Source organism: Macadamia integrifolia, unplaced genomic scaffold (genome assembly GCF_013358625.1).
Source record: "Macadamia integrifolia cultivar HAES 741 unplaced genomic scaffold, SCU_Mint_v3 scaffold90, whole genome shotgun sequence".
Lineage (NCBI taxonomy): Eukaryota > Viridiplantae > Streptophyta > Magnoliopsida > Proteales > Proteaceae > Macadamia > Macadamia integrifolia.
Window position 1 is genome coordinate 167,960 of NW_024870574.1, and position 12,331 is coordinate 180,290.

The window sequence follows — 12,331 nt, forward strand, 5'->3', positions numbered from 1 at the left end:
CAAGGTTGCGGTTTTTCAACCATTTCTGCCCTCAAGGTCAAAAAACTTAGCCCAAACCTTGCTTTGGCTTAAGACAGATTCGGATTATCGGGCCAAACTATATCACCTCTGCTTGTGATATTTGGGGTTAATCTTTTTGATATATTATTACCAGTTGAAAGGGGGTAGTGTTTGAATGTTAAACAAGTTGTGACCTAACGAAAACCCCTGGTTTTTTTCCTCAAAAATTCTCGATGAAACTGAAGTAGAAGCTAGAAATGGCGACCTTAAGGTCTCAAGCTCTAACTAGTTAGCTCAATTCCTAAATAGATAAAGGAGTCTCTGCATAGCGGAAACGCCAGGATTTTGGAGTTGTGAATTGGGATTGAATTGGAAAGTTGATTATTTTAGGTTCTCATTGGTTTGATTTCTATTTCTATTTATTTAATTTATTTTTATTTTTACAAGTGTTTGGTATAATTTATAACACATTTTTATTTTTAATAAATTAGGATAAATCATAAATCACAAATTACTCTCAAGCTATTTGTGATTTATGATAACAAATCATTTATGTTGATTTTTGCTACGTTAAATGAGCACATGTGTTAAACTATTCAAAATCAATGATAAATAAGTAACTTCAATATTTTATATTAAAAAAATCCCAAATCCTGTCATTTCTTTTGTTCCAAACTCAAAGCTGAAGGTTAAAACTGAAACATATTTTCTTGTTATACAATTTATTTTATAAATAGCCAAACGAATACTATTTGTGGTGTATAATTTATTATCATTCCTAAAAAACAAAAGAAAGAAATAATTACAAATAGAAATCATACTAAAAGAACTTAAAGAGAGTCATCTTATTTATTTACTTGTCCGAATCAGCGACTAGATAGTGATTGTAAATTTTCAAGGAAGAACTGAGATCAATTGGAGAGTGACTACGGTTTCTGAAAATAAAGGAAGATATAATTTGCGCTGCGAGCCTGGGAATGGAGAAAATCGGGGTTGGGGTTCGAAAAGAGAAGTCTTCACTGATTGTATCAAAGCTGTGAGTGTAGGATTAAGAAGTTATTGCGAAAAAAAAAAAACTGAAAAAACCAGGTCTAAGAAGCTTTGATTTTGGCAATAATGGAGGCAGGTCTGGAACAGGCTTTACAAGATGGGAAGTTGCTACGGCAAGTTAATTCTTTAATCGTCGCACATCTTCGTGACAATAACCTTACCCAGGTAATCATTCCATCTTTTCTTTTCCTCACATAGCTCTGTTAATCTCTCTCTCTCTCTCTCTGTGCTTCCGTGACTCCGTCATTAATTTTTGAAAGAAATAGGTATTCACGAATTCTCGGCTTTACAGGCTGCTACAGCAGTTGCTACAGCAACAATGACACCCTTAAACGTCGAAGCCGCTCCAAACAAGCTTCTTGATCTAGTTACTAAGGTTGGCACTGCCTAAAAGACAAATCTCTTTTTGCTCTTTTCGTCAGTCTCTGGGTTCTTGGAATCCTTCTTTTCTGAGGTGTTAACAGGGCCTTGCAGTGGAGAGGGATGAGGCATCGAAGGGGGTTGCACCTGCTGCTCTGTTCGACTCTGGAACAGCATTGCCTGATATATATGGCGCAGTTCCAGTTCCTCGTGCCGTTTCCATTGATTTCAGGCAATCACTTTCTGCATATTATCTCTATCCATCATTCCTCACATAGCACTCTTTTACTTTTTCTTGTGATAATAGCTTTGATTTGCATTGTTGAGTAGGAGTATTTTATCTCTAATAGTGGCTTTATACAATTTCTGATTTAGAGATCGCCATTGTGCAGTCCAAAAAAATAACGTTTTCCTAGCACACTTTATTCTTGAAGCACTGATTGGAAAATTCTCAAACCAGGAGGAACTCCTCGTCCGCTCACAACTTAGCTCTTTCTCTATTGTTGTTCATAATCAACAGACACTGAAATTGAGGCTTCACAATGAGATTTCAATGCAAAAATTCCCTTTGTCTCAATGCTCCATCCTTCCCACCCTAACAATCACATCCCCTAGACAGGAGATAGTATCAGTCCATAAACCAACCTGAAGTTCTTTATCAAGTGAATTGCATCTGAAAAATGTGGACCATAATGTATTATCTTTGTGAACCTCATACTACTGGCTTATTGATGAATTCTTCAAGGTGCCAAATTGTATGAAGCACCTGGCTTAACTTAAAAAAAAAAAAAAGTATGAAGCGACTACCTCTGTTTCTAGAGTCAAAGTTTCCAAGAGTCAACATATGCCCGATATGTTTCATTCTTTAATATAAATTTGCAAATTTTGATGAAATTTCAAGAAACTTTGAGATATTCTCTCCACTGAAAAGTGTGATTGCTTTTTTATTATAAATTCTAAATGTGATGCTGAGAATCCCTGGATATGATTCGGATTGGTTTATCTTTTTATTTTAATTTTTCCTTCTTAATTTTGCAGATTCTTGCTACTATTTGATCGAGCTTGGACCATTTCTAGATCAGTTTATCTACATCTTATAAGCCTTAATCCCTTTTCCCCCTCTCTATTATGTTATATAAATACCTTAATCACTCAAAAGAAAAATTTGTAGGACAGTTATATGGCCAACAATGATGTATGGAGCTAAATCTTGGGCATGAAAACAACAACATCTAAACATACTTAGTGTAGTTGAAATGAGGATGTTGATTTGTATGAGTGGTAAAACTTGGAAAGATAAATTAAGGAATGAACAAACTTAGAGCTAATTTAGGAGTAGCTTTGATACATTACAAGTTGCTTGAAAGTCGTTTGAGGTGGCATGAACATGTGCAATGGAGGGCTTTGAATGCTCTCCAGTACGGAGGGATGATTTGAATCAAATCGAAGGAGCTAAAATAAACAGGGGTAGGCCTAAAATAATTCTAGGAGAAGTGGTGAGGAAAGGCATGCGTAGCTTAAGACTAACAACAAGAATGGCTTTGCATAGAGCTGATTGGAGAATAAGGATCCATGTGGCCAATCCCATATAGTTGGTATAAGGCTGAGTTGAGTTGAATCCCCTTAAAACCATAGATCCTTAATAATTTTTTTACCTAAATATCAGAATCTGGGCATCTTACATCATGTTGATGACAATTGAGTTTGCCAACAATGTAAATCTTTCTCAAGGGTAAGGGTTCTTGAGACAAGAAATTTTTTCTGTCAGCATGTAGGAGCATGGGGGTCATCTATATTCCCTAGGTCTGATTAATGCTTCCATATCTTTGATTGGGTCCGAGTACTTAAATTGAGTAAATGCACATGCACATAACCCTCCTGCACTGATGCATGTGTTTTTCCACACACACACACACACACACACACACACACAAACACACAAAACATGTAGACAAATACTTGCAAACACTTGTAAAACGATGTTATCCCTCTCTGCACTGATGCATGTGTTTGTCCACACACACACACAAAACATGTCGACAAACTCTTGCCCAGTGCTGTTATGTCGTCATTTACTCAATTTTAGTACTTGGCCCCAATCAAGGAGGGGGGTTCTGTGCATGTAAATTTACTCAATTTGTGTGTGTGTGTGTGTGTGTGTGTGTGTGTTGTGTCAGTACTTGGGGGGGGGTTCTGTGCATGTGTTTGAAGACAATTTCTGAAATTAGATTGCTAATACGTGTTATTTATCAAATCAGTGCTGTGCAGGATACAAAAGGCTCATCAAAGAGTTTCCCAAAGCATGAAACTAGACATGTTTCAGAGCATAAGGTACAAATTGCATTGAAAATTTTGTATAAAATCGTTCATTTCATGGGAGACAAATTATGAATTGAATTCACTCAGGTTTCTCGCCTTTTAGTTATGACTTCATGGTTGAATAGAAGGTAGATATATGAGGGAAAGAGGGAGAAAAGGAAAAAAATATGACTGGAATTAAAGTGAAAATATAGTTGTCACGGTGCCTAGGTAAGCCAAGGTGGTTGAAGGGGGCACAAAACTAAGGTGACACCAGCAAGGCACCTAGACGCCCAATCTAGACAAAGCTGCCTGGACGCCTAGGTGATGCATTGACAACTATGGTGGAAATGGATAGAGAGATTGTCAGTCATAAGTTTGTTCGTTACCACTTAGCCTAAAAGCTCGAACTGTTAGGTAAGTGCAACGTAAATATATATATCAACATGCCCCCTGCACAAGAGCGTTTGTCATCTCATGGTCCTTGCATGTGATACGTACTCATGTGGAATCACACCATCACATGGCACCGAGGGGGATGAAGTGTCAGTATATCCTGATGCACTTCGCAGGAATCAAGCACTCGATCCTTGCTCTGATACCATGTTCATTGCTGCTTAGCCTAAAATCTCAAAATGTTTGTCAAGGACAATGTAAATGTATACATCAACAGAGTATTGGTTGTGGCCTTCTACTGTTTTTCTGGTCTCCATCTGAGTAATGCCATAACAGAATTTTCTATCTTTTAGTGTTCTCCTCCCCCCTCCCTTTTCAATAGTGATTTTTCTGCTACTTGAAACCTTTAGTTTCATTGGCCACGGTCAATTTGTTTCCTTTCTCTCTCTCTCTCTCTCTGGAGATAGGTAGGCCCTAAGGAGAGTTGAGCTCATGACCTCTTACTTGAGACGGATGTGCTGTTACGTGCTAAGGCTTAGTTTGCCTTTAGGTTCCTTTTCATCATAACAGCACTTGTCCAGTTTTTCGAATTAAAATTGCACTTCATGAAAATAACATAGATGCCAATTTTATTTAGGACAAACACTACCAAGTTACCAAATGCTTAAAATATATGTTTTCCATTGCTTCTGAGATCTGAGGTTTGGCTTTGTTGAATATTTTCATTAGGCATTTTTTTGAGAAGCGAACCTTGATTTCTGCTATTTGTCCCAATATTTTTTATACCTTCAGCAGTTCTGCTTTAACACTGCTTTTATGCTTTAGCTTATTAGGGTGGAGGAATCCCAGCTACCTAATCACTCATGTTTTGGTTAGCTTATGATAATGTGATGTAGCAGCACACCGATGGATCGACCCAAGCATGCTCCAGAACCCGGATCAAGACCCAGATCCAATTTGGGTTTCAAGTTACTAATTTGGATTCTAAGTTTAATAGAATATTTAGGATTTTATTTTTATTTGAGAATATTTGTTCCCTATTTGAGTCCTTAGTTGTTTCTTTATTTTGTTAGCTTAGGTGTAGGAGATTTTATTTCTATCTTAGTTTTTTATTTTTAATTAGAAGGTTTTTAATTTTATTTTATTATATATTGGACATGTAACTCATGGGAAGGATAGATGATTATGGAAGAAAAAATGAATGTTAATTGAAAAGAAAGCCAAGAGCAAATCCCCACCCCTCTCACGGTTCTCTCTCTCTCTCTCAATCTCGACTTTTCTCCCCTTCTCTCTCGCCTCTTTCTTCCCTTACTCTCTCGGCTCTCTCTTCTCTTAATCTTCTTGTCTCGCCTCCCTCTCTTAGCTCAGACTCGACCACGGACAAACGGTGACGGAGACTAGACCTCAAAAGATAAGACATGTAAACAAGGGACAACAATACTTAATTACCCTCAACCTAGACAAAACCATGCTCTGATACCAAGATGATGTAGGTGGGTTCCTAGATGACTAGGTCTCCTACAAGATTAACTAACTAGGTAGGTTAACTCAAGGGGCGTAGGTAAATAAGACCAAAGAATTTCAGCAAACACGATTAAGCATGCAAGATAAAGCGAGACTAATAAACAAAGTAGCCAAAAGCAACATTAATCTAGACAGAAAAACACATAAATTCTTACTCAAGTTTCAAGTGGGGACATGGGGAAGGGAACAAACGACATATGAATATTAGGTTCAGCACAAATCCATCTAGACACCCAACTTAGATATGCAACAATCGATAAAATAGGCATAAACAAAGGGCAAAGGCAGACTTCAACGTTAATGGGTTGCAATATATATAATAGGGATTAAGGGAGGTGGGGAGGATTTAGTTTAGTACTTTACCATACTGCTATTCAGATCTGAGGAGAGAAGAAGAAATCCAGATTCTCCAAAATAAAGAGGTTGTAGTCCACTTTTTGTTGAAGAAGATACACCCAACCAATTGTAGAGAGAGTAGCAGCAGTGATGTAAAGGCAGCAGTGTGCAGCGGCAGCAGTATTGTAACGGCAGTAGTACGTAGCAGCAGCAGTGAGGTAGAGGCAGCAGTTGCAGCAGAGCAGTTTTGTACCGGCAGAATTATGTTGCAGCAGCAGTGGGGTAAGGCAGCAGGTGCAGCAGTAATAACACAGCAGCAGGTGCAGCAGTAATAACGCAGCAGCAGGTGCAGCAGTATAACGCAGTAGCAGGTGCAGCAGTATAACGCAGCAGTAGGTGCAGCAGTATAACGCAGCAGCAGAAAAAAAAAACAATAAGACTGAAAAGAAAGAGAGGGAGGCGAGACAAGAAGATTAAGAGAAGAGAGAGCCGAGAGAGTAAGGGAAGAAAGAGGCGAGAGAGAAGGGGAGAAAAGTCGAGATTGAGAGAGAGAGAGAACCGTGAGAGGGGTGGGGATTTGCTCTTGGCTTTCTTTTCAATTAACATTCATTTTTTCTTCCATAATCATCTATCCTTCCCATGAGTTACATGTCCAATATATAATAAAATAAAATTAAAAACCTTCTAATTAAAAATAAAAAACTAAGATAGAAATAAAATCTCCTACACCTAAGCTAACAAAATAAAGAAACAACTAAGGACTCAAATAGGGAACAAATATTCTCAAATAAAAATAAAATCCTAAATATTCTATTAAACTTAGAATCCAAATTAGTAACTTGAAACCCAAATTGGATCTGGGTCTTGATCCGGGTTCTGGAGCATGCTTGGGTCGATCCATCGGTGTGCTGCTGCATCATAATGGGATCCAAATCTGCCTAATCACTCATGCTTTGGTTAACCTGATAATTTTAACCTTCCAGGACAATATTACTTTTGGTGATTCTTGTTAGTTCGAATTTTGCAGAATGTTGCCAGATGTGCTAGATTTAGTCCTGACGGGAGGTTTGTTGCCACTGGAAGTGCAGACACATCAATTAAACTCTTTGAGGTTTGTTTATTATTGTACATGACCCAATTCTGGTTTTACTTGACTTCTATCCAAATCATGGACCTTCGATTTTATTTTTTCAGATTTCAAAAATCAAGCAAATGATGTTGCCAGATACAAGAGATGGCCCTGTCAGACCTGTTGTACGGACATTTTATGATCACTTGCAGGTTAACTGCTTCTTTTAACATCCTGGACTGGTTTTATGACATCATTCTCGAATAAATGGATTTGACATATGTCAATTTAATTTATTAGTACAGGGATGATTTCTTACAGAAATCTACCACAAAGTGTGGGGGCTTCTGCTTTGTTCATGGACTCTGATCCATAAATTTGCTATAACTTGTAGCTAGTTTATTGGAAAATAATTTTTTGTCTGCTTTGGGCTTTTGTGGACTCACTATTTGTTGCTGTTATTGTGGATATTCATTTCATAATGAGATGTACTGTCAATAATTTGATCAATGTTTTGGGCAAGAAGGATATTAGAGTTTTCATTTATTTTGCGTTCAGATGTTCCTCGTCAGTCTATTGTGCTCTGGTTTGGCAATGCTTCGGTTTCATGACATTTTACCTTTTGTTCCTTTGCGATGAGAAAACATAAGTCTAATGGCTTCTAGTTATTACAAGATATCTTCCTTGTCTCTAAAGTTTTACTGCTACAAATGCAGCCAATAAATGATTTGGATTTCCATCCTCAAAATACTGTTCTGATATCTGGGGCCAAGGATCACACAATAAAGTAAGATTTCCTCTAGAATTGATATTTTGATGTCGTATTTCTATATATTTCCTTCAGGACAGGTGCATCATTTTATTATTTGTTAATTTTAATTTACATTTCCACTTAAAAAAAAATTCTTTTCTCAATGCAACCCTAAGGGTTCCATTATTTTTAGAGGGCTTTACATAGAGCTTCCTAGAAGTTTTGGGACCTAATTTGGCCATTTGGGCCTCAAAACCACCAATAGAAATCAAATTTTGCTATTTTGCAATCAGTTTCGAGCCTGGGCAAAACCAGGCTCGAAACTGAAACCTGGAACTATGTGCTTGCTTGAGTTGCCTTGAGGTAAGGGTGAGAGCTTAACTGAGTTTTAGACAGCAAAAGTAATTGGGTATTGTTTATTTTCTGGATGTCTGAGGTCTCTTCAAAGAAACATCCTGGATGCTTCATGGACAAATTTGTAAGAGGCTCTAGAATTTCATCCAGATGACATGTGACTAGTGAATCTGTGTTGTTTAGCTTAAGGATATATAAACTAACTTGGCATTGTACGATATAGAAGGATCCCCAATTTTGTATTGCAGTGAACTTCCTTGGTTCATTTTAATAATAAAAATTATTTAGCAAAAAAATATAACTGAAAATGCCTATCCTTGTTTTTCTGAACCTTGAATGACGTGGACTTATCTTAACAGTTCTAAGAAATGCCTATGTTTCATCTAGAGGAAGTGCTTGAGACCTCTGTGCTTTGATGCAAGTAGAAGATTTGCTTGTGGACGCATGTGCAGGAGCATGATTTGGTGGTTTTCTGTCTGTTCGATTGAATACCCTATGCAAGTCTTTTGCTTGTTTGTTCTGCCATTCTTGTATCTTCGCCCTATGCAAATCTTTTGCTTGTTTGTTCTGCCGTTCTTGTATCTTCTTGGAATATCTGAATTTTGGTTCTTGAACATGTTTTTAGTAACAAAGTGGTTTGAGGTTATGGTTTCGTCAGATTGTCATGTAATCTGACATTGTGATTTATTAAGGATTTTCAATTTTCTAATATATCATTTATGCTTTTCAGGTTCTTTGATTTTTCAAAAACAGTGGCAAAGCGAGCTTTTAGAGTTATCCAGGTACCTGGAACTTTGTGTTGCAAATTTTGGCATGGTCTTCAAACTTCAAAAGACTTAATACTTTTCCTCATCTAGTTGACATTCTTTTTTGCAAACTTTGCTTTTGAAATGGCACAGGATACTCACAACGTTCGATCTGTATCTTTCCATCCTTCTGGGGAATTTCTCTTAGCTGGTACTTTTTTGTCTTTTCTATGAGACTATTCTTTTTTATGTTACCTTATTACATGACTTTGTCCAAGCTATAAATCAGACTGCCTTTGGTACAACAACTTGGCAATGCTTGTACTTGTACTTGCATTATCTACACCTGTGCTGGCATTTTAATGTTACCTGTTGTCTTTCCTTTTTTAATGTTACCTGTTGTCTTTCCTTTGCATACGTTATATCGTTTCCTTCTACTTTTATTACATAACATTGTGTCGACCTTAAATCAATTTGTGCTTGGATTAAAAATATCCTAACAGTGATTACCACATCTTGGCCATAATGCAGATTATATTCTATGTGCTGTTGCTTTGGTCCATTTGCCATTTGTATCTTTTGACACCTAAATATTTGGATGAAGTTCTTGTCAAGCTTGAGGAATTCTTTCACACTTTTTTTTTAATTAAAAGTGGCAGTTGAAATTAATATATGTGTTTATCATTTAACTTTTAAGAGAAGGAATAGATATTTTTCTGAAGTGATTGGGGATTAGGTGAATGGAGACAATGTTATATATAGGCCCTGACCCACCAATATGGGGGAACCACGCGTATGATTTGTTCCCCTGTTGCTTCTGGTGGCATGAGCCTGATAAAGGCTGTAAATTTCCTTTATGTTCTAATACCTTTAACAGGTTCTAGAGATTTTTTTCTTCTTTATTTACATGAAGCTGATTTTTGCAAACATGAAATATGTATCAAAGAGTGTAGTAATACCTTAAGAATCTGTCATGCTTGAACCTTTTGTGCAAGTGTGTGTGGGTGTGTGCCAGTGTGTGTGTGTGTGTGGCGTGCACACTAGTGTGTATGTGAATCCGTGCACTAATATGTGACAATTTTACAGGGACGGATCATCCAATTGCCCACTTATACGATATCAATACCTTCCAGTGTTACCTATCAGCAAATGCCCCTGAGATAGGTGTTAATGGTGCTATCAATCAGGCATGTTCATTTATTACCTAAATCTTCAGCATCAAATTGACTCCCTTCGCTTCTTTAAACAAGAGATATAGTGGTCCAGTTTTTGAGATGAATCAAGGTCAATTAAGACAATTTGTTCCATTAAGAGACATTTATTTGGTCATGCAGGTAAGGTATTCATCTAGCGGTGGTATGTATGTAACAGCATCTAAAGATGGCGCTGTAAGGGTGTGGGATGGGGTGAGTGCTCAGTGTGTGCGTTCCATTGTTGGGGCACATGGGTCAGTAGAGGCAACCAGTGCAAGTTTCACAAAGGACCAAAGGTATAGGAAGTCCTTCACTTGGTAGAAGGATGATATTTCTGCAGCTTGATGTCAGATGATTTCTTCTGTAATGATTTTCCCCCCATATTTCTTAATGATGTACACAAAGATGAAAAGCTGGACCTCAATTCCTTTTGATAGTCTTGTGGGGTTTATCATATATTTCTACTGTGCAGCTCAGTATTTCTTTGATTTGTACAGGATAAATGTTTGCATTACAGTATGTGAATTGTATTATGCAGGAAGTACATGCCCATATCAGTCAAGATTATTGTATTGTTTTACTTTGAAATATGTCATATTGATTTAATGCACTGTTCTTGCTATTTGGATTTTTGGTGGACTATTCTGGTCTTTCTTTTCTAAAATTTTCCTTTTGCGACATGAGTCCAGGTTTGTTCTTTCATGTGGGAAGGATTCTACTGTGAAGCTCTGGGAAGTTGGTACTGGGAGACTGGTCAAACAATATGTGGGAGCTATACATACACAGTTACGATGCCAGGTAATTTTTCTGTCTTGGGAAGCTATCATTTGGTGAGTTTTTGTATGCCTATCTACATGTTCCATTTACTGCTTAAATCTTGACTTTGAAACCCACTTTGTTTTCATGAAGGCACAGATGACCGTAATTCTTTATGTACCTCTACTTTTTATGGGCCTTCTCCTCAATATTTCCTTAGCCCTCCCCCCTCCTCACAAAACAAAAAATAAAAGAAAATTTTCTGCGTTGCTATTTGCCGAATATTCAGTTTTATGGGTTTCAATTTGGTTGTATTTTGTCCCCTTACATCCTTGGAGCCAGCCCCGTAGCTTCTATGGTTCTCATAGGATCCGGTGCTGACCCGATGTGCTTGTGTAGGGGCTTATCTGCGTCCCTGGGGGACTAGTCAGGCCCAAAGTCCAGATACCCTCAATAGCCAAAATATATATATATATATATATATTGTTCTATACATAGGCTTTGAATCTTTAGCCATTTTAAAATTACATGCACAACTGAGGTTTGTCATTATTCTTTTCTAATTCTTTATAAAATTTAGGTATTGTTTTATGTTATCCTATGGATTTTTCAAATAATGCATGCATCTGAACAGTTACAATCATGCCGAGGTTTCTTTGAATAATTCTGAGCAACATCAATTTTGCAAAGATCCATATCTTCGTTTGTTAGTATGAGAAAAGAAAAGCATCAATATTTATTAAACAGTTACTCATTCTTGCATGCAGGCTGTCTTTAATGAAACTGAGGAGTTTATCCTTTGCATAGATGAACCAAGTAACGAGGTTTGTACTTCCTGAATTGTTAACAACGTTGTTCAGTCCACTAGTTCAAAACTGATTTGATAGAATTGGCAGATTGTCATTTGGGATGCTCTAACTTCTGAAAAAGTGGCTAGATGGCCATCCAATCATATCGGTGCACCTCGCTGGCTTGAGCACTCACCAACTGAGGCAGCATTCACAACCTGTGGAACTGATAGGTCAGTCCGGTTCTGGAAAGAAATTCTCTAGACCTGGGAAGGAGGTCGTCTCCTTTTGGTTAAGGATATGCAGATGCATTGGAGCATTTAATTGAAGTAAATTAATTGAGGAAGTCGCACCTCAACGTAATGCCTCTAGTGTAGGAGGTTAGAATTCATTGTAGTTTCATAATCGAATTGAAATTTTACAAATATGAGGTCTAATTGTGGGATTCTCAAGATTTTAGTTATCGATTCTTGTTGAAAATAAGATAATATTTTTATAAGGAGCTGAATGGTATTGGATATATACTTATATAGTCTTAAAACAAACACAGGCCAGTTTTGTTTCTTTCTCTTGTTTCTATCATTTTATCAGGATTAAAGAAAATGGGTTTATCTTCTGTATCTGGCCAGGAAGCTTTACCTAGTATTTTGGTGAGACTCAAATGAGTGCCTTTTGTGGTTCCTTATGGAGATGATTTGTTGTTCCATTCT

At 37.2% G+C, this 12,331-nt stretch overlaps 1 protein-coding gene across 2 annotated transcripts; it reads left to right on the plus strand.

Moving 5' to 3' along the window:
• Nucleotides 1-858: 858 nt before the first annotated feature.
• Nucleotides 859-12,331, plus strand: LOC122070383 (cleavage stimulation factor subunit 50). 2 transcript variants are annotated; one of them, XM_042634528.1, is made up of 15 exons: nt 859-1,215; nt 1,343-1,426; nt 1,515-1,642; nt 3,669-3,741; nt 6,992-7,075; nt 7,159-7,245; nt 7,750-7,820; nt 8,869-8,920; nt 9,038-9,095; nt 9,971-10,071; nt 10,219-10,373; nt 10,767-10,875; nt 11,601-11,657; nt 11,730-11,908; nt 12,077-12,331. In XM_042634528.1, exons 1-14 carry the CDS (start codon nt 1,117-1,119, stop codon nt 11,883-11,885), a joined length of 1,314 nt encoding a protein of 437 aa, XP_042490462.1. In that variant the 5' UTR covers nt 859-1,116; the 3' UTR covers nt 11,886-11,908; nt 12,077-12,331. The 2 variants fall into 2 exon arrangements, with proteins under 2 accessions (XP_042490462.1, XP_042490461.1); XM_042634527.1 differs by having other exon boundaries at nt 11,730-12,331.

Bases quoted from the DNA above. Each gene is read 5' to 3' on its own strand.
- LOC122070383 (XM_042634527.1), top strand. From the start codon at position 1,117: ATGGAGGCAGGTCTGGAACAGGCTTTACAAGATGGGAAGTTGCTACGG. The intron at 1,427-1,514 runs GTTGGCACTGCC...AGGTGTTAACAG, and splicing joins TTCTTGATCTAGTTACTAAG to GGCCTTGCAGTGGAGAGGGA. The intron at 9,096-9,970 runs GTACTTTTTTGT...ACAATTTTACAG, and splicing joins TGGGGAATTTCTCTTAGCTG to GGACGGATCATCCAATTGCC.